Genomic DNA, 20,675 nt, shown 5'->3' with positions numbered 1-20,675 from the left:
AGTTCTTAATAAATTGCCGGCTCAGTTCTGAAGACTCATTCTTGGTGTGAATGCTTCTTAGCATCATTTCTAAGCATTGAAAACATTTACAAGTGACTTTTTATTCGTTGCATAGTCCCTTTAACGTTGTTGTGGATCGTTTGGTGCTGTTGTGGTTTGGTGCTTGAATGAAGGAGTAAGCGGGGTGTCACACTCAAGAAATACACTTGCATTTATCCCACACAGTCACGTAAGGTTATTCTCACATGAAGGCGACTAGACACAAAGGCCTTGTTCCAGTTGCCCGTGGCTTTTGCTTGCTTTTTTGCTCATTTATTTGATCTCACAGTTTTTAAAAATAAGCTTCTATATATGCTTTTTGTTTTACAACCTTTAAGTTATGTACTACAGTAAAATCTCGACGATGAAAATCTTCCAGGGTTATAGAACTATTTCTACCAGGGAAGACAGTGAAAAAGCAGTGCCAGATAGAGAAAGGAGAATGTAGCTAATTAGTGCAAGACTGGAAAGGCATTGACAGCAGTGATGGTGGCTGCAGTTGCATCATAGGCTACATGCATTAGGACAGTGGAGGCTTTGCGGCACTTAATTTGTCACGTGCATTTAGAGATTGTTTTGTCTCAAAATGTTGTCGCCTCTCCATTTTTTTGAAGCCTAGTCAATTCTTTTTAAAAAAGCCTTTGGGCATGGTTGCCCTGAATTAGCCGTAACCATATATCCTTTTGTTTTCTTAACTCCTAAACTTTGCCGCTTGCATTACATTCAAGGTCACATTATATTTGTGCAGATACAATATACTAGGCCATGTGAGAGACAAGGAGAATGGGAGGGGCAGTATTTACTGATGTGTTTATTTTGAGGTAAAATTCTTATTCATAAGCATATGAAGATTTATTTGTTTAATGAAGATTTTTGGGAATCTTCACATCTCTGTTACTACGGCTCTTCAGAACATGCTTGAGGGTTTCTAGCAAACAGTTTTGTTCAGCTGTGGAGTGATGCTTAATAAAGTCACATTCAAAGAAAGAGCACAAGAGAGCTATACTTGACTGGGTATTTCTTTCCAGACCAGCATATAAATTTGAACTTGGGCCTGGAGTTCCAAACAGCTTTTCATTTCTGTGGATGCATACGTTCAGTGAGCAAACAATACAACTTACCAAAAGCTCTGCCTTTTATGGCTTATATGTAGGGTTCTTAGTTTTCGGGTAAAACCCGATTTTATCCAATTTTTGCTCCCCGAACGTGTTCCTGAAAACCCGATTTTTCCCTTATTTCTTGCGCAACTACACCCGCGGAACTACTCTGCCCCCAGTTGGTGAGCGGGCGAGAGGTGGCCGACAGGCAGAGACGAAAACAGTTGATGTTATGGAATGATGCTGCCTGTAGGCCCCCAGGGCCCAGTCAAGCTGTCTGTGACAGCCTTTTGCCTGGAGCACCCTCAACTTGTAGGTTGCAAAATAAAGTGGATTTGGATTTGGAAATTTGGAGCTGTACTGGATCCATTCCAGAAGGGGCTGCTGAGGCAGTCGTTTGATGACTACCGACCTGACCTCTCTTGATTTCCGTGATCAACATGTAGATTCACTTCGTGAGGAGCTTAACCAGTACTTGCTGAAAGCAGCCCACTAATTGCATGACGCAACTGTGCGCTACCCCGGGCTACAAAATACCACGTTGACAATGTCATGCGCAGCTAATGGCAGCTGTGGTGTTGAGGGAACATTCTCTCAGCCGAGGTACCTTCAAAGGCCGGACAGGTCTCGCATGGAAACCGAAACGCTGTGCATGCAGATGATTAGATATGTTAACAAGGACGTATAATAAGTCGATGACCAGCATGTGTGAATAAAATATGTCATGTTCATGTCCCAAAACTAATCCAGGCTATTTACTAGTAATTATTAATTAGCAATGAAACGCCAAATTCTGAAATATTTTCTTGAGAAATCCTATTTTTTTCCTGCTTACCAGCCTGAAACATAGCCCAAATTGTTACCCTCCGATTGAAAAAAATTGGATAAATTATTAGTGTGTAAGTTTAATCCGAAAAACCCGAATTTCGGAATGTTTCCATCAAGAACTCGATTTCTCCCCTGTTACCAAGTTGAAAAATGGCGCCTGATTTTTACCCCCCGAAATTGAAAAAGTATAAAACCTGAATACGAAGAACACTATTTATATGCACTGAGTGTTCTTATATGGTATCATAGGCTATAATTACATATCTTAAAAAAAAAAAACGAATTCCAGGCACCAGCTGCTGGAGCACAATCAAGGGGAAATCTGTTGGTTTATGAGAAGTGCTGAAAACAAGGCATTAGAACCAACAAGAAAATTTTCAGTGAAGAATCTATTTGTTTAACTTCTCCGAGTATTTGCTCAGATCTATACCCTGTGATTATCTCCGTGATTTAATAATTTTTTCTGGGCTCTAGTTAGCCCTTAATTTGTTGAAGCTCTGATTGGAGCAGTGCCTTATAGGTCTCCTGCTTATTCAGTGCAGGCCTCAAATATTCCTTCTAGAGATGTAATGTGTTCTTCCTCTGCTGTCTTTCACAGTACCTGCATACATTGAGGGTACCTGGCAAGGAGATAACTTCCTGCGCTTGGGAAGGGATGGGACTCCGCATTGCCCTGGCTGTCGACTCATTTATATTCTTTGCCAACATTCGCCCTGACTACAAGGTAATGCACTGCATTTTTTTTGCTTCAGAGAGCAGTTGATGTGGTATTGCTTTTTTTTTTGTGACCCAACAACAGTGGCACCCGTATTAGGCTGCAACTTAAAAAAACAGCAGTTATTAACACTAGGCCCCAGTCACTGGCATCCTGTATTACTCCGCTGGCCATTCAGAACAGTAAACGAAATCAGCTCTTTAATGTTTTACTTTATTAAACAATCCAGGTGTCAAAATTCTAAAGCTTATAATTTTTTTCTTGTGGTTAGCTTCTTGTTAGGTTACTAGAAAAGTGTTAACAACGGACTAATTTTCTATCCTGGAGGAATTCTGTGCCGCGATCTTGAATGGAGCGGAGCTTCACTGTAGGCCTAAGTTGTATCCGACTCTAGTCAATTTACAGCCTGCCGTGGCCAAGAAAATAGTTCCATCAGTTTACCACTGTTTGTAATGGGCTCTTACGATTTTTCAAATTTTCAAGAAAAGTTCGAATATTTGTTGAGGTGTAAGCCACATGTGCCATTGCTTGCCCTTGAGCATACAGGAACACGGAAGATGGCCAGCTTATTAGGACACTGTACAATAAAAGCAAGTTATTCACCTCCCATTAATTCCGAAATCCGGATAACTCAGAACTGCTGGCGCAGTCTCTGCCAGTGCCCATGTAAGGCTATGTCGTAGGACGTTTGCTAATTGGGACGCTACGGCTCTCTCACTGGTTGATTCGAATGGGATCCCGCAGGGAGGCTGCGTCCAAGTGTGACGGACACAGTGAGTAGTTGTTAAAAGAGCCCTACTCAAACCTGAACTGCATGGTGCAGAGTTGCACGCTCACCTCTCGTATGCGTGCAACAGCAGGCGTGACGAAAACCAGACAGCCTCATCCCCAGGAATAAACCGACCTCTTAATTTCGGTTTTGATTCTCTGAGCTTCACCAGTTTGCGGCGACGGCTCCTTTCAGCAACACATTAGCCTCCCACCAAGCCCAGCTGCATGCCATTTTTGACGCCGAATGATGGTGCTATGCGCTTCCCTCGTTTTGATCCGCATGGTTCTTCTGTTGAATTGAAACTGCATATGTCGAGTGCCATTTGCGTGCTATGCGGTGAAGCATCCTTACATGCGACACAGCCGCTTGTGTGGGAGCACCTCCGCTAAAGTGTCACACCATGAAGGTTGCCAGGGAGGCCCGTACAATATCGGAGCAGTTCTGCTTCGACATTCCCAAAAGTGTGCATGCAATATAGCATTGATAGAAATGTGAAAAGTAGTTGCTGTCGTGCTGTTCTCATCCCAGAAGCAGCCGACCATTGCCCAGTTTTTCACCAAATAAATTTACTGTGATATAAGCACCACTTGTCAGTTTTTTCAGGGTCATTTGGTGATTTGTACTTCGGATAATTTGAAAATTATTTCTGCTTCCTTGAATACAAGTTAACGAGCTTTCACCATATATGAAGGAAGCTAGCAGTATTTTTAAACCAAGGAATGCTCAGGAAAGTACATCTAAGGTGTATTTTGTATCGTTTCATTTCGGTTTTCTTTCTTTTGGTCATAGCAGACGGCACCAATGACAGAGCGCGAAAAGAAGAGAATATGAATTGAAATGATACAATATAAGCTGCTGTTCTTTTTCTTTTCTTCATTTTAGAAGGTACATAATTTGACAAAATAGAAGAAAAGGTAACATGCAGCTGGTTGGTGCTAAATACACAACCTCTACATGTCACGGAAGGCACTCCAGTGAAGCGTCACACTTGTTATGTAATAGTCATGAATTCGTATCCTGCTGGCAGCGCGCTATCTTTTCTTCTCATTTGAGACGTTACTAGGCATGTGCGAATAGTAGTGATTTTTTGGTTCGTAGCAAATTGGAATAGAGTAGTAATTTTCTTCGAACAATTTCGAAGCGACTATTTCAAATACACTTCTAGCATGCAAAAAGGTTGAACGGCACAATAGGCATTTTAAAAATTGGGTATTTTTCAAACACACAAGGTCATTACATGAAAAAATGTAATGCATTGAAGAATGAATGTCGACGTCCTGCAGAAGTGGCCATCGGAAATTGGGGAGCTGGCCTACATGTGGAGCTGACATATTTGTGGGGCATTAGACCTATCTATGACTGTGAGACCCCCGAGTGCTGGTCGTAATTGTGATTGCGTCATTGTGCAGCTATTGCTTTTTAGCGATTACTTCATGAACACCTGCTAGGCATAGGCACCGTGCGCTTAGCGCCACCCCGCGTCAGGCGTTGGAAATGGGCACCTGTCATGATGCGCCTCGTGCTAGCTTTCTCTCGTGCTGTCGCACCTGATTTGCGAATTTCATGCGGAGAAGAGTGGCTGCTGCACCTGCAGTCTTTTCAAACTAATTTCCGCGGAAATAAAGAGAACCACGTATCCTCCGATTAGAGAAATTTAACATAGCGCGATCCGTGGCCATTATGGCCACTATGCGTGCGCACATCACCCTGAGGACACCATAAGACGCCAGGCACCGGCCAGCTGTTTGCATGCCTGCCCTGTCGGGACCAGTCAGCGCGTGCTCACTAGTAACACACGATAGCGGATCAAGCTGTGCTAAATATCTCTACTGATGCACACCACCGTGCAGGTTATGGTGCGTGTGCACGTCGGTAGCACGGCTACAGATATCTGGCAGGTACAGATCCGAGCGCCGTGCTTCCACCTGCTTGCGTCTGTTGCTACGAGCATGTGCAGATCGGTCCCAGCATACGCACGGGAACACAGGCAAGCGACGCTGAGTCAGAGCTTTGGTTGCACGTGTGCCGCGTTACGATGCCGGAGCACGAAGCAAGAGTTCCAGAACTTTATTCGCTTGAGGCGAATACTTAGAGATTTCGAATACCAAACATTCGGTTCAAACTGAATATCAAATACTTTACTATTTGACCGAAATTCAAAATTATAGAATATTCGCACAGGCCTAAAAATTGCCTATCTAAAATGATTAGACAATTACTTTTCCTTTCGAATAACAAAACAACAGCAGGAATACTTTCCCATGCTTTCCTTGGTTTCACTAAACTATGAACTTCTTTTGTATATTACTGTGTGTATAATTCGGCCTTGGTTTAGAAAACCAGCCATCCGAAATTGGGCAGGTCGACCTACAAGCCGAACTGACCTATTTGTGATGCCTAAGGTAGTTTTGGATGAGGGGCGGATAGAGCGCACCCCGTGTTGGTGCTCACTCTTGGCAGAACACATGCATAAATAAAACAATTTTTACTTCATTGCAAATTTTTTCTGCTAAAGAAGGTTCGAGTTGCGCACACCATTTACCCAGCACCATAAACTTGTGGTCACTGTCTCGAATGTGCGGTGCGAAACACATGAGCTAACTTCTGATAATCTCTAGGGCGTGCGTTGCACGCGAACGCAAAACTTGGTAGTTCTATTTACTATCAGTCAACCTGGTTGCACGCAAGTCTGGAAGGCAGGATGGACTGTCATCTTTTCACTTTTAATCTCCATTTGGTTCTGCCTACTGGCCTTGTGATTGCATCATTATGCGCTTATTGCTTTGAATTGCAGGTGTGCCTCTTGATGCTATTCTGGGGGCAACTGCAAAGCTTTAGGGGAATGAGGGCGAGAGGGGGGGGGGGGGGGGGGGGTCGTATGCATTGGATTATATTTGGCGTTAAATTTTTTTTTTCCGACCTGTATTCGGATTTGACTTATAACATACCAGTACACAGTGCTTACACATGCACTTGGGCTATAAGATGCTCGTGGTGGGTTTTGAGATTTGTTTTCTTGTTTTCCATAACATTCCAGTGGTGTTACCTGGCAAACACAGTGGCCTATGCATTCAACAAGACAGACCGTATTGAAAGCACAGTGGTCTTCTGGAATACTAACACAAATGAGGTAAGGTGCTTGATCTGACAGATTGTTTGAATGGTCTTCTATTTGGCATGCATTCTGAGCTGTGAGCATGTTCTATCTAAAAAAGAAGGTAATTTTGGGTTCATTGTACGCAATCTGTAAACTTATGAAATAAAACTAGGACTTGGGGGATCAAATTGTAAAATACAGTACTTATGTGACATTATTTTAGAGTTGTGTGAGCTTGTTAGCCCTGCAACAGTGTTGTGGCAGCAGATAGTCTTCTGATGCTACTGCTGAGACAGTATCGTTTTCTTACATTGGTGATTCAAGAGTGCGTGGTGAATTAAGAAAAAAAATTTGCATAGTAGGCTGTCAAATATGTTGTGCATCATTTTATTTGAAAGTTGCTCGAAATTTACTTTTAATAATTAATTTTGAACTTAGTAATACTTGTTGGGGGGGCTAGTTGGTGCATGTTTCCAGAAGAGGGTTGTAGCGCCGAAAAAGACAACACATAGCCAGCGAGATGGGACAGGCGCATCCTTAATTGCACCTGTCCCGTCTCGCTTGCTATGTGTTGTCTTTTTCGGCGCTACAACCCTCTTCTGGAAATTTTGAACTTACTGGAGCCATTGTTGTTCAACATGTGTTGTGAAGGCGTATTGGTTTGGGTGATAGGGGAATTTTTTACTTTGTAAGAGCACCATCGCCTGTTATTGCTTTTGGGTACATTTGGAAGACTGGTAAAATGCATAATTGAGTTTTGCTAATGTATCCAAGGGATCAGTGAAGTTCCCTGATGATCTGTGCACTAATTAAGTATGGAAATCATTGCACGCTTCAAGATCTCTTCCACCTATCAGTATGCTTTAATTTATAGCATGGTGGACTCTGTTTAGTGCTAACTCTTCTGGATTAAATTCTCTGATCAACTCAACAGTTTGTCCGCAGACAGCTTTTGTAGGCGTCTTTCTGTGTGATGAAAAGAAGCTCTTGTTGTTGAAAATTTCACAACCTGCAGCAGCAAAATAATAAACTGCAGATTCAGCGTGGATTTCTGAAAATTTCTTGGGGGAGAGTTTTTTCTAGGGAATATTTTCTAGCAAGTTTGCTCGAACTGCTTTTAGCACTCATACTTTTCTGCTTGTGTTTTCTTTTTACAAATTTCCTTGGCTTCTTCAGTACACCAGCCGCTAAATTTGTGCCACAAAGTCATTTCATCTGTCACTACTTGGTGCCCTCCAACAATGTAGTGCATTCCATTCAGTTTCTGCTGGTGCCTCACACTTTTATTTGCTCTTTGCTACTGACAGAAGTACGTGAAGTATATGAAAAACCTTCTGAAGATGTGCGCCGCTGGAGAATTGTGCACAATTTCCACTCGAGAGGATGGAAGCAGCCCCAAGGTGGGCTCCCATTCCTTTTGCTTTTAGTTTTGTTTTCCTTGCTTTGCTCTGAGCACAAACAAAGTTTAACTGTGGGGCATTCGAAGCATGCAGCCACAAAGTGAAATGTGCGGTTTTCACATCCATGCATGATGTGTACAGCGCACCCGTTGTTGTTTGGCTGCGCCTCTAGATTGAGAAGAAATTATGCATTTTAGTGTTTTTGGTGTCCGGAAACTTTTGTGGGTACCTGTACTGCAAGATGTGAGTACTTAACTGACCGTGAACGAAGGGTTGAATAAAAAATGCTTGTTAGTAGTATACATATGTGTAGATTGCCATTGCCAGTGATGAACGAATTGCCATTCCGTCGCAAATGCTAAATGCTGTTTTCTGGCACTTAATATATTTGAAATACTTTCGTGATATATTAGTACTACTTTTATAATTTGTACAGGCTTGTACTGTGCACACTGCAGATGTACTCCGTATTGCCAAAAGAGGATATGAGTGTCATTCGGTACATTAGAGTTGCCTTCACTGATTGCATGTTTTGAAACAAGAGTAATGTAAATTTGATCACAATAAATTAGCACATCAATGTGTAACTAGTGCACTTTTATTGTGCATGTTGGTGTGTAATTGAATACGTACAGTGTAGAGTATGCTGTGATGTACTACTAGATGTCAACCTGTTTGCTGCATGCAGGGATGAGCTCTTAGCTAACTTATCAAATACTGACCACAGTGCATTTTCTAGTGAAAAAAGAATATCATTTGGCAGATTTTTTGATGTGATAACTTTGCGTGTGGCACCTATGTTACATAAAAAAAATGTTAAAATTATATTTCTTGTGTCATTTTGGGTAGTTTTTTTTAGCTGAGTTTTGTTCAAGCTTTGGTGACAGTATTTGTCATAATAATAACCACTCTGTTTTGGAAAGTGAAATAAAATTTATTTTTGTTTTGACTGCTGTGTATATTTGAGTTAGCTTCTCAGTGTAGAAATAGGAAATAATAAAATCATATTAAAAAAAATGAAATTTATTTAAGGACTTGCTAGTTTCTGTATTTATACTTATACACTGTGACAACAAATATAACTTGAGGTGGAGGTTTGAGACCTCAGCATGTCCAAGCCAACTATCTGCTGAGGACTTGCAAAAAAAATTGGCGGTGGTTTAGCTCTGGTGAAACCTGGAGTGACGCGATAGCTACAGCTGGCTGAGTGGAACTTGGTCACGTGACCAACCACATGATGAACCACGTGATCAGCCACGGTGCCACGCCGCGGGCAGCTGCTCCGCACCACGTGACAGGATGGCGGCGCCGCCACGCTGAAGGCTCGAAATGCTACCGTAATGTAGCTATCGCTATGAAATGGCGATAGTTTGCGGTAATATGGAAGCAACGGGTACGTCGATATTATTTGAGAGACAACACTTCAGAAATGCACGTGACATCCTTTCCCTGCACTATTAAACTATTTCAATGTCTTCCCTTCATAAACTGGCTGCACTGTCTTTTTTTCACATTCATAGCCATCTTCTCATTTGATTGTGCAAGCTGCGCTGTCCCAAGGATGTCAAAAAGTTTGCTTTTCCTAATACCTCATGAGTGTAGCGGTGAAGCTTGCTGTAGCTATTTTGAGGAGCAGCGCAAAAAAAATGCATTATATTCATGCCTTGGCTACAAATATAATTTGAATTATATTCTTAAACCGATGAAATAAGGAAAAAAACACATTACATTCGTATAAATACGTGTTGAAGCATTAAGATTGAAATGCAGCAGTGGTACTTCAGCAGTTGTTCTTCTCGCTACGTGAGGGGTATTTCTGCGTATTTTTGCTTCTAGTATTTCGTCAGATACCACGAAAGGTGTTCAGGCATGATGTTTCACCATTATGTCACATTTTAGTTTGGAGCAGAAGTACCCGGGAAAAAAAAGTAAGTAACAAAGAAAGCAAATGTGAACAACAACAATCCATTCTCATCCATCTCCTTGTTTTAATTTGTGACTGGCCTGTTGGCTTCGATTTTTTAAAGCACTGCCGGGCGTGTTACTTGACTTGACTTACTGAAGGGCACTTTCTGCTTCTCCCCAGTACGCCTTGATTGTGTGCAACTCCATTGGGACGCCAGTGGATAGCACAATGACGGATGTGGAGCCCCTGCAGCTGTCCATGACTGAATCGCACGTGTTTGCGGCGTCCAAAGATCAGATCTTCGTGTGGCGCTTCCAGACACCCCGGGGACGCACTGTCGTGCTCGAGTTGTCTGGCCAGCGGAGCAAGCCTGTGCTTGAGAGGTATGGAAAAAAAAAAGGGATGTGAACAAGTGTCACATTCTGCTCTGTGTTGACAGCCATGCTTGACAGCTCCAAAATAACATTAAAGGGACACTGAGGAGAAATTGAAGTTGGCTTGTATCGATAGAATAGCAGCTCCTGATTACAAAAACACCACTCTTACTGAAAACAAAGCTCTTGTAATGTAGAAAATAGCAAGAACCAAAATACAGGTGTCGCCGCCACAGGCCAATCTCGCAAGTACAAGCGTGATGACTTCCTAGGACAAGAGGCGCCACCTTGGAGGAATTTTCCTTACTTCATGGAAGCCACGAATCTTTGAGGCTGGCAAAGAAAGGTTGCGCACCGCACCGCTAGCCGTCAGAAATCACGGAGTCTGCGTTTACGTCGCGTATCACGTCACTCCGTTCTGAGACGTCATAAGAGTTCTCCGTGTCGTCATAAGAGTTCTCGAGTTTGAATCAGAGCGGCGGGAAAAACTTTCTCAACTTCGAATCCAAATTTCTTTGAAATAAATGCATCTTTCGCGCCCGGACAAGCGGCAACAAAGCCATGAAATGCCGAACTATCAGATTTTGCTAACAAAAAAAAAATGATAGAGTTCTGCTCAGTGTCCCTTTAACCGTCTTTAGGTTTTTCGGAGTGGTGCGAAATCTGTTACTGTCCAGGACCACTGAGCAGAGCAATTATAAGAGGGAAGTGGTTTCCGGTTGTGCAAGTCTTAAGCCTTGCTAAGGTGGGGAAACTTGAGTGAAATGGCGGTTCACGGCCACATTAAACATTGCATGGAAACTAAGGACGAAGCTTTTGTCTTCTTTGTCTTCTGCACGGTGTTTTCTATGACCCCACGTTGAGCCAGCGAACGTATGTGGTTGTTGACGTTGACCCTGTAATGCTGGGGCAATGAAAATGTTGGGTAGAAGTTATGAGCTTCTAGCATTTCATTGCTACTGACCCGTACAGCGTGGAAATGTAAGGACCTAGTAGCGATAGCAAAGAAAACTTAATTACTCTGGAAATAAAATGAGCAAATTATGCTGATTTCTGAACATCTAAGAAGGATGAATATGCACACTATAGTGATCCAGAGAATAATCTTTCCATCATGTATGGACGTAGCAGTACAGCTGCTGAAATTCAAGGTGGTTTTACTGGTGGGGTCAGCTTTTGCAGTGAACAATCTTTTAGCATGACTCCTTCATGTGTGTCAGCTGAGTCTTCCATTTTGTTTTTGTATTTATGTTGGGAAGTGCAGTTTGTGCAGTGCTAGGAGAGGTGTAATAATCTTTTGTTAATGCAATTGAAAACTATAGCCATTTTTATGATTTATATGTACATGAAGGGTTTTAAGTGTGCATAACATGGGTGGATAGTGTGCTTGTGAACAGGCAGCATTTTATTTTGAATAATGCTCTCTGCAAACTCTAGAGAAACTGGCTTATCAGATCTTTGCATGTACCATGATAGCAGTAGCCGATTTATGAGTGGCCGCTTTTATGTGGCCTGCCAGTTGGAGCAAAATGCAGCATGCATTTGACCGTAGGGTCGTATAGTTGAATGCAACTTGCTCTGAAAGCAGAATGAGGCTATGAAGCATGGTTTTCAGTCAGCCTTTCATGCCAATGATTCAAGTTATAATTTCTCTATTACGCATGCCCCTAGAGTTGAAGAGCTCTTGAGATATCCAGGACCAGTGAGCCCTAATAAAGTGAAGTTTTAGCATGCTTTAAATCATTTCTTTGCACTGAATTTATAATTACTGGTTTTTACAGTTGGTCGTTTACCTAATGAATAAAAAGTCAGTTTAATTTGTGCCAATATATAAAAAGATCTCTTCTGCATGGAATTATTTTTTGGCTTCTAAATGGACTTCTGAACGCTTACTTTTGGGATGGCAGTTACTAGTGGCATTGGCATATTGCAGGTTTGACGTTCAAAGTCGGATTTTGCTTATCTTATGTTACAAAAAAAAAAAAAAAGAACAATTCATAGGTTTTAAAAAATGTGTCAATAACATTGCATTCCTTTTACATTTAACTATGCTTTCTAGGAAAATTGATCGCATTTTGCCATTGCAAATTGAGAGGTTGTTTTGTGGAAACATTTTTTTAGATAGCCAAAAAAGTTCAGCATAGTTGTTTCCCTAGTAGTATTGATTTATGGTGTTGGACAGTTGGTAAATCAGGGAAAAAGATATCTTTTAGTATTAACAATGCTGATCTGGAAAAGATTTTTTTTCCATTTCTTTTTTTGCCGTTCTGAAAAACTCCACAAAACTTTCTCTATGGAAGAGGCAATTTCATAAAAAAGCTGTGATTTCTCAGCACTTACTGGCAGATTCAGAATGTTTGTTTTCCTTACATAAGTCTGACCATAAGAGTTTAGTGTTTGGAAATGTCTGAAGATAAGCACAGTTGCTTATCTTTGTTACAGGGTGATTCACATCAATGAAACTCCAGCAGAGGGTGAAAATTTGAACGACATGGATAAGATTTATGAGGTGAGTCGGCACCCTGCATTTTATTGTGTTTGGTGACAGACTTATACCACTGGCACTTTATCATGGTCTTATTATGGTGACCTTATCTTGCTCCTCATTATAGGCGAAAAAGAAGCACCAGGTAAGAGGCACTGTTTGCTATCTCGTGTCTGTTGTTGATGCTCCACTTTCTGAAGGTGCCAAGGAAGGCTTTCGTTCTTACAGTTCCAGGTCAACACGGACTCAATATGCTGTCTTGCGGCGTCGGAAAAAATGCTGATAGTTGTAAGTTGTACGGTTACCGCACTGCTTTGTCTTCTTTTTGTCTTTTTGTATGCGGATTGCCTGCTTTTCACGGTGTTTTTTTTTTCTGCTTGGGATGTTTTTCAGGGGCGTGAGTCGGGCACGTTTCATCGCTATTCAATGCCTCAATTATTGCTCGTCCAGAAGTACTCCATCCCTTGCCGACCGAACAGGGTTATGCTGAACTGCACTTCTAGGTGAGCGAGTCAGGGGGAGCCTTTCTTGGAATATGTTTTGCAGATGCATTTTTTTTCTGTCACAGTTTACTCATGATATTTAGAACTTGGAAGGAACCGAAAAGTTGCTCGAATTTTTCATATCTTGAATTAAGGGAAGCTTTTCTGATGGGATCGAACATCAGTTTGGACAAATCATAAGTTTGATTTAATTGAGTTCGACGTGCGGAGAGCCTACTTCATCGATGCTCACAATTTAGTGAAATTTATAAAGCTTTTTATGAGAAGTTAGATTACAGTCTGTGTGTACTGGAATTTTGGCGTTGAAATCTAGTTGTCACTAGAAATGCAGGTGTATTTCAGTTCAGACATGCATTCTATCCTTCTTTTTTTATTTTCTAAATACATATTTTGTTTAACATCAATTTCATATCATATAGAGAGCCTAGCAGCCAATTCAATGTGGGGCTTGTTGATATTTTTCAAGAAATAAGTTGTGTGTGCACATTTGTTAAGCGCATGTGACATGCTTGCTTATCGCAAAAAAGCCGTTGTCTCTATTTTTCTTCTTTTTTCCTCATTTACTTGTTTAACTATAGCACAGAGGTAGCCAGTGGGTAGGGTTGTAGAATGTGCTTTCTGTTGAAGAACATCTATCTAATTTTGTGTACTTAGGGCACATTGATGATGTAATCTGCACTGTCATTATTCCTATTCGATTGAAAATTTTTCATTCTCTGATATGCTTCTTTTTTTTCTATTCGCATCTTTCTAGTCGAATGTCCGTGATCGACATTACAGGCTGCTTACTCCTGTTTGACCTCGAGGCCAGGTCGTTGGAAGGAGAACAACTTGCTTTTGAACGGCGTGACATTTGGGACGTAAAATGGGCAAAGGTAATGAGATTTTTATATCGAAATTGTAAAGAATATCTGCACCGATTGTACAGTGCCTGATAGTTAGTAAGCTCTTAAATTTGCACTGTGTAGATCAGTGCCAGCATACTCGAGGGAGGCTGTAGAACAGCTGCGGTGGTGTATTAAAGGGCTACATGAATTAAATTTAGCATGACTTACAAAGATTACTCTTAGCTAGCATGGCAGGTGAAAGCACTTAGTAATGTGTAACTCCATGCTTGAAATATTAACGAGCATGTCATAAATGGCGTACAAAAATTGGCGTTCTTGGTACCGAAACTATAAGAAAGTTTTTCCATTAGTGGTCACCAGAAGTAACAGAAATCGGAATTGGCTGAGTCGTGCAAATTGCATCTGCTCATTGTGCGCATTTGCTGCCACTAGTGAGCACTGAATCATAATATAAAGTTAGCCATACATGTATAACTACTTGAACAAGTCTCTTAAATACGCTGTGCATGTTTTCGTTAACTTTTTTTTCACTACGATTACCCATTGCCTTCCTGATTGCCTCCCTGTGTCAGCAGTGGAAACTTGAGTATGCCACTCGGCAAAGTAGTGTTGCATATTAGGCATGTGCGAAGAGTGAATTTTCAGCTTGAAGTGAATAGTTATCCCGTTTGATAATTTCATAGCCAAGCGAATAGTTTGTGACTCGGAATGTAGTGGTAAAAGAAAAAGGGACAATTCTCAATAGCTCAATAGCAGTCGCCAAAAGACACGGTTTGCAGAATTCACTAAGGCAACTGAAAATAAAAACTGAGACAAAATAGAAACAAATGGCTTCGAACTTGCATTGGGTAATGTTCAACGGTAGCTAGCCAAAGTGCGTTAAGCATCGTGGTCTCAAGTCTTTACCGTGCGATTCTTTACATGCTGCTGATTTTAAATGTGCAAGTTGTTGACAGATTTTCCAGACACCAAAATTTCGGATGTGCTGCATCTGATGCCACAATTTCTGCGACCCCATTCGCGCAGCTTATGGTCATGGGACCACAACAAGTAAAGGAGGTTCTCAAATTTGTGTCGACTTTCAGGGCAACTATGACCCATTGCTAGGTGTGCATGTTAGCAACTGTAGGGCATTTTAAATGCCTCTAACAAAGAAACGATGCGTTTTGCGACCGCGCAACTTTGCCACAATTACTTTCTTTACATTTTCTGCACAACCACAGCCAGTTTAGCTTGAACATAATTTTGTCAAATTAAGCCCTTAATGAATTACTTTGAACAGGTTTCATTTTTTTTTGTTAGCTGGGTTTTTATGATATCGAAGAAAAATATGTAATTGCAGGTGTATATATAGACTTTTCGAAGGCATTCGATAGCATAAACCATGTTACTTTGTTAAAAAAACTGGAAGTATATGGAATACGTGGAATACCTCTCGACCTCTTAAAGTCTTACCTCGAAAACAGAATGCAGTGCGTTTCCATACAGGAAATTCTATCCACTTGCCAGCCAATAAAAGCAGGTGTCCCCCAAGGCAGCATACTTGGTCCCCTATTATTTAACTTGTACATAAATGATATTACGTGCATTAGTAGCAACGCAGAATACGTAACATATGCAGACGACACGACCTTATTTTTTCGCAGTCGTTCGTATCATTCCCTTCAATCCGAAATAAACAGCACTCTGGAAAAACTGACCACCTGGAGCGAAATAAACTCTTTACAGATTAATGCTAATAAAACAAAGGCAATTATTTTCACTACCAGACAAGCAGCCAGTGCTCCAGAGATGACGTTCACTTTAGGCGACGCAGATGTAGAAATCGTAGATTCTGTCAAATGTCTTGGTGTCCACTTTCACAAAAATATGTCCTGGGACACGCACGTTGACCACGTTACCACACAGATAGCAAAAACTGCTGGGGTCATAACTAAATATAAATCGTACTTACCGACGGCCGTTAAATTACACATTTACAATTCACTTTTCCTTTCACATGTTAACTACTGTCTCTTAGTGTGGGGTAAAACAACACTTGGTAATTTAAATCGCATACATGTCCTACAGAAAAGAGCGATCCGCAGCATAGCAAATGTTCATTATCGTGAACATACATCCGAACTTTTCACTAAATTTGACATTCTTTCCATCCATCATATGTACTCATTCTATCTTGCAAAGCGATATAAGCATGACTCGCTTGAAATTCTCCGTACACTTGCTAACTTGACCCCTCAAACACGACACTACAATACACGCACTAATCTAATTTGGAAAATTCCTTACTCACGCTTAAGACTATCTGAACAAATGCTCCGTCATGCCGTACCGACCCTACTAAACCACCTTCATTGTCAAGGAATTAACATAAGCACCATTACCAACAATATGCTTAAGTCCTTTGTAACGCGACAGTGAGCGTGTATGAAATTGTTTTATGTATTTTAGAAATTCTCTTGTAGAATTGGTGTGCTACCGTGGCTGCCTTCCTTGTACATACTGACCTTTATTTGTGGCTCAAAAATGAGTATATTATTTTTGTATTGCATACTATACGTACTGACTTTTAAACTTTTTAATGTATAAAGATGTATGTTTTTTAATCTTCCACTGTATATGCCTTGTAAATAGGGGGCTCGAAGCTCGTCAAGTGGAAACTTCCACTTTTTCTTCGAGCCCTCCTCGTCCTCCGCTAATCTTTTTGTGAGGAAGAAATAAAATTATTGATTATTGATATTGATTGATCATACCATGCTGTCATTTAAAAATAATTCATAGGCACTTAATTCTATGAAAATGGCTAGAACAAATTTTCTGCAGTGGCTGCACCTTCTTACACTGTGTTCATATGTGCAATTTTCATTGCTCTGGGAGCACTCTAGCTGAATAGTCTGGGGTCAACTCCGAATTCTCAAATTTGTATCTTGTTACATTTGCGTTAAAAGTTTCTTTTCTTTTTTTTTTTTCACATATAATTGATTTCGTGAAAACTGTTTGTTGCAATGCACTTTGCAGTCTTCATTTTTACTTTTTGAAACATCTTGGGCCTGCTGTCTGTCTTCTAGCTGATAGACACCATGGTTGCTCAGTGGCTACGGTGTTTGGCTGCCGAGTCCAAGTTCATGGGATCAAACCGCTGCAGCAGTGGCTGAATTTTTATGGAAGCAGAATGCAGAAACACACGTCCGGTGCAATGCTGGTGCACAGTTTAAGCACCTCGGGTGGTTGCAATTAATTTTGCGCTGCCCACTGAGGCGTCTCTCATATCCCACATAGAGTTCAAGGCTTTGAAGCCCACATACCATACTGTGCTTTCGTTACTGGTTAGTTATTTACAAAGCAATGCTGTGTGCTTTAGGATACAGCATGGTGGAGGGCTCAGGATTAATTTAAATGGCCTGAGATTCTTTATTGAGTACTGAAATGTCGGTACCACTTGCATGTGCCGTTCATCGAAATGTGGCTGTCACAGCTGGGATTGAGTCTATGAACTTGCACTGACTGTCTGAATGCATCAGCCTTACAACTGCTGTAATGCAGCACTTCATGTCATTCTGCAGTGTGTCTAGCTCGCAAAATTTATGCTGAGTGAATCGGGGCAGATCCTTGTGGAGTTGCTAACTGCAGTGTTGTTGCATTCAATTATGCAGGACAACTCTGAGCTCTTTGTGCTGATGGAGAAGACCCGCATGTACGTCTTCCGGAATTTGGATCCTGAGGTAGGTATTTTTTGACGAGTTGTCCAAAGTTCAGGTCAAAAAGAAAACAATGGCAGTTCTTAAAACCTAGCTTAACCAGTTAGAAACTGTTAGGTAGACCCCACAATGGCTGCTGCTGTGCATACTTACTGTTGCAATGGGCATGAGGTACCAGTACAGTCTTCACAGCCTACCTCTTAAATTTGGATATCATAAGACAAATAAAATGTCATCTTGACACTTTGGCGTTCCTACTATAACTGTCAGAAATAGCTTCACTATGCTCTATAAATCTCAGGTGTTTAAAAAAATATATGGGCCCTTGTGGTTAATTCTTCTAGACAAAATCTGTCAGTTTCATTGGGAATCAAGTCATAAGTGAAAATAAAAGGATGATGGCCTTGAGGCTTATTGCATTTTTGCTATCTGAGCTTCTATTCATTTGGTATTCATCAAGTACCCTCTGCAACAGTTAGCATGGTGAAAAGCTTGGTGAAATCAGTCTGTCGAATTTAGTTCTTTTTTCAGAGCTGCATTTCTTTATTATTCGTTGTACCTTGGATTGAAAGGTACTATATCAGGTGTGAAAAAGTGTTTTTAGATATTTCATTTTGTGTCTTGAAGGAAGGCTCGCAGTAAAAAACCTGTGTCACCGACTCACTGCTGTTACATTTTTCCCGTTGCTGCACTACTAGACTCTGCTTGCTAAATGGCAACAGCATTATTCAGGTGTGGTTTTGGTAATGTCGGACTGACATTACCAAAAGTGCGGTTAGCTACCCAGGGCTTTGTTTAGCTGTGCAAAATGACAAAGAGAAGGAAAGAGAGAGAGAGTGCACACTTGCACATGTTGCAGTGTACAAGCACTTGTGCATGTTTGTTTTCCTTTCTTACGTGGGGGCAGTGGTTGGGGGGGGGGGGTGGGGGGGGAAATATCCTACTCAACCGTCCGTCCGTTGCATTGCCACCACCATCCATTTGTTACATCGCCACCTAGGTCACGTGACCTTGTGATGTCACATGATCTTAAGGTCACGTGACCTTAAGATCATTGAAAGATCTATAATTTGGGTAAAAATTGCAAACAGCTTTTGCCTTCCCGCAGTTAAGAGATACCTAAGTGTTTCCAACGAATTTTTTATTCTCTTTTTGGCAGCAGTGATTAGAGCCATTGGTGAGGTCAGTGTACAGCAGTGCTTTGAAGCTGAATAGCATATATAACTGCTTTGCTGCCTGTAATCCGTCATTAAGTTATCTTTTACAGTGCGCACTTGGGCTTACTCGGGCCTGAGTCACCTCACCATCCATGTCATCTTTTATTTTCAGGAACCGGTCATGTCGAGTGGTTACATATGTAGCTTTTCAAACTTGGAGATCAGAACCGTTCTTTTGGACGAAATCATGCAAGACCCGGAGAACCCTAGCCAAGAATTTGTGTGCAACATGGAAGCCAAGGTGGGCAGATAGACTATTTACTGAAAGATCTCTTCGTCCTATTCATGTTGTGACTCTTTTCAGCGTTAAATTTTTTGTGCATTTTGATAATATTTTATAATTGTATAATAATATTGCATGTACTGATATGGTAGTAATAAGCAAATAGTAATAGAAATCATAGTGTATTAGTACGGATGAACAGCTTTAGTAATTATAGTCGAGCCCACTCATAATGAACCTGATGGTCACACGGATTGTGTTTGTTGTATCCAATGTTTGTAGTAAGTGGACTGCCCGTATTGCAGCCACAATACTAAGTCCGGCGAAAGCGACACTTAATTCTTTATAACTGTGTCATGTGCTTCATTTTATTCAAAGCAGACCATACCGCAGCGCTTTCCAGGCTGTCCAGGGCAGTCATGTTCCCCTTGCCGAAACCCTTACTGTCGACAATCGTGGTTGAAGTGTCCACGGCAGCTGGTGGCAGGTCGGCCACGTTAATCAGATTCCTAGTGGTTGGGGAGTACTCATACTTTGTGTACAGTGGCTCCGTCAGAGCACAGCTCTGCGATGTTGTCCATATGAATGTAGCCGTCAGCTATGTATCAGCGATGCTTTGCCACAGATCTATGTACGCCTGATCCCGCATGTTTTCTACACCGTCAGCTATGGTTCTTGGGCCCATGAAGCGAAGAAAGTAGCACAGTGCACATGCGCGCAGAATGTATCACCTGCACTGTCTGCTATATCTGGTGCTGCCTACACGTGCACGAAAAGTGGAACCAACTGGTCAGGTGACTCATACCACAGCAAGGCTAACAAGGCATTCAGACTTCTCAAATCACTGTTGTTACTTTATCAAGGACCATGCGCAGTAGCTCCGCTTTTGGCGCTGCCCCAGTCTCGCGCACACCACGCTTCTATTTCTGGTGCTTTGTCCAACCGGCACAATGAAGGCAATGATCGACCTAATAGGCCATTGGTGCACGCTTGACTGGTGGTTCAATGCTGCCTTTTTATTGCTTTTTTGGATGTTTCTTCCACTTTCCGATGAGGGGGGAGGGGGGTTGAGAGATGCTTTTTTGTCTCCACCCTTGCTGGAAGCACGAATTTTTCTCCCTCAGGGGCGGGCAAGTTTACGGTGCCTCCTCAAACCAAGTGCTTCAGCCATAGTTGTTTGTTGTATCTGAGATGAATTTCCATTGCCATAATGCATATTTTGACTGCAGCACCACACGTGTTTGTAATAAGCGAGCGTTCATTATACCTGTGGCCATTGTAAGTGGGCTAGACTGTATTCAGTAATTTGGGAATATAGTAACTTTTTTTAATACACTAGAATCTGAGTGCAAGTCTCTCTGGTCACAAAAAATATAATATCATCTGAAATTTCGTAGCATCCAAAACAAGCAAAATCTGTATGCAGGAGTATGGGAAATGCATTCATGCAGATCTGGCAGCATTTATTTACGA

General features: G+C 41.5%; 1 protein-coding gene across 1 annotated transcript in view; it reads left to right on the top strand.

The window, feature by feature from the left end:
- Positions 1 to 20,675, top strand: part of Oseg4 (intraflagellar transport protein Oseg4) — a 56,095-nt gene that overhangs the window by 10,782 nt on the left and 24,638 nt on the right. Inside the window, exons 10-20 of the mRNA XM_077661675.1 lie at positions 2,563 to 2,688; positions 6,489 to 6,581; positions 7,856 to 7,948; positions 10,035 to 10,237; positions 12,671 to 12,737; positions 12,841 to 12,858; positions 12,942 to 13,001; positions 13,107 to 13,216; positions 13,971 to 14,091; positions 17,718 to 17,786; positions 19,092 to 19,220. Of these exons, the coding sequence (XP_077517801.1) occupies positions 2,563 to 2,688; positions 6,489 to 6,581; positions 7,856 to 7,948; positions 10,035 to 10,237; positions 12,671 to 12,737; positions 12,841 to 12,858; positions 12,942 to 13,001; positions 13,107 to 13,216; positions 13,971 to 14,091; positions 17,718 to 17,786; positions 19,092 to 19,220 (1,089 nt within the window). The remainder of the gene's footprint in view (positions 1 to 2,562; positions 2,689 to 6,488; positions 6,582 to 7,855; positions 7,949 to 10,034; positions 10,238 to 12,670; positions 12,738 to 12,840; positions 12,859 to 12,941; positions 13,002 to 13,106; positions 13,217 to 13,970; positions 14,092 to 17,717; positions 17,787 to 19,091; positions 19,221 to 20,675) is intronic.

The sequence above is a fragment of the Amblyomma americanum genome, chromosome 4 (genome assembly GCF_052857255.1).
Source record: "Amblyomma americanum isolate KBUSLIRL-KWMA chromosome 4, ASM5285725v1, whole genome shotgun sequence".
NCBI classification, from domain to species: Eukaryota; Metazoa; Arthropoda; class Arachnida; order Ixodida; family Ixodidae; genus Amblyomma; species Amblyomma americanum.
Note: the sequence above shows the minus strand (reverse complement) of the source record. Positions and strands in the feature narration are given on the sequence as shown.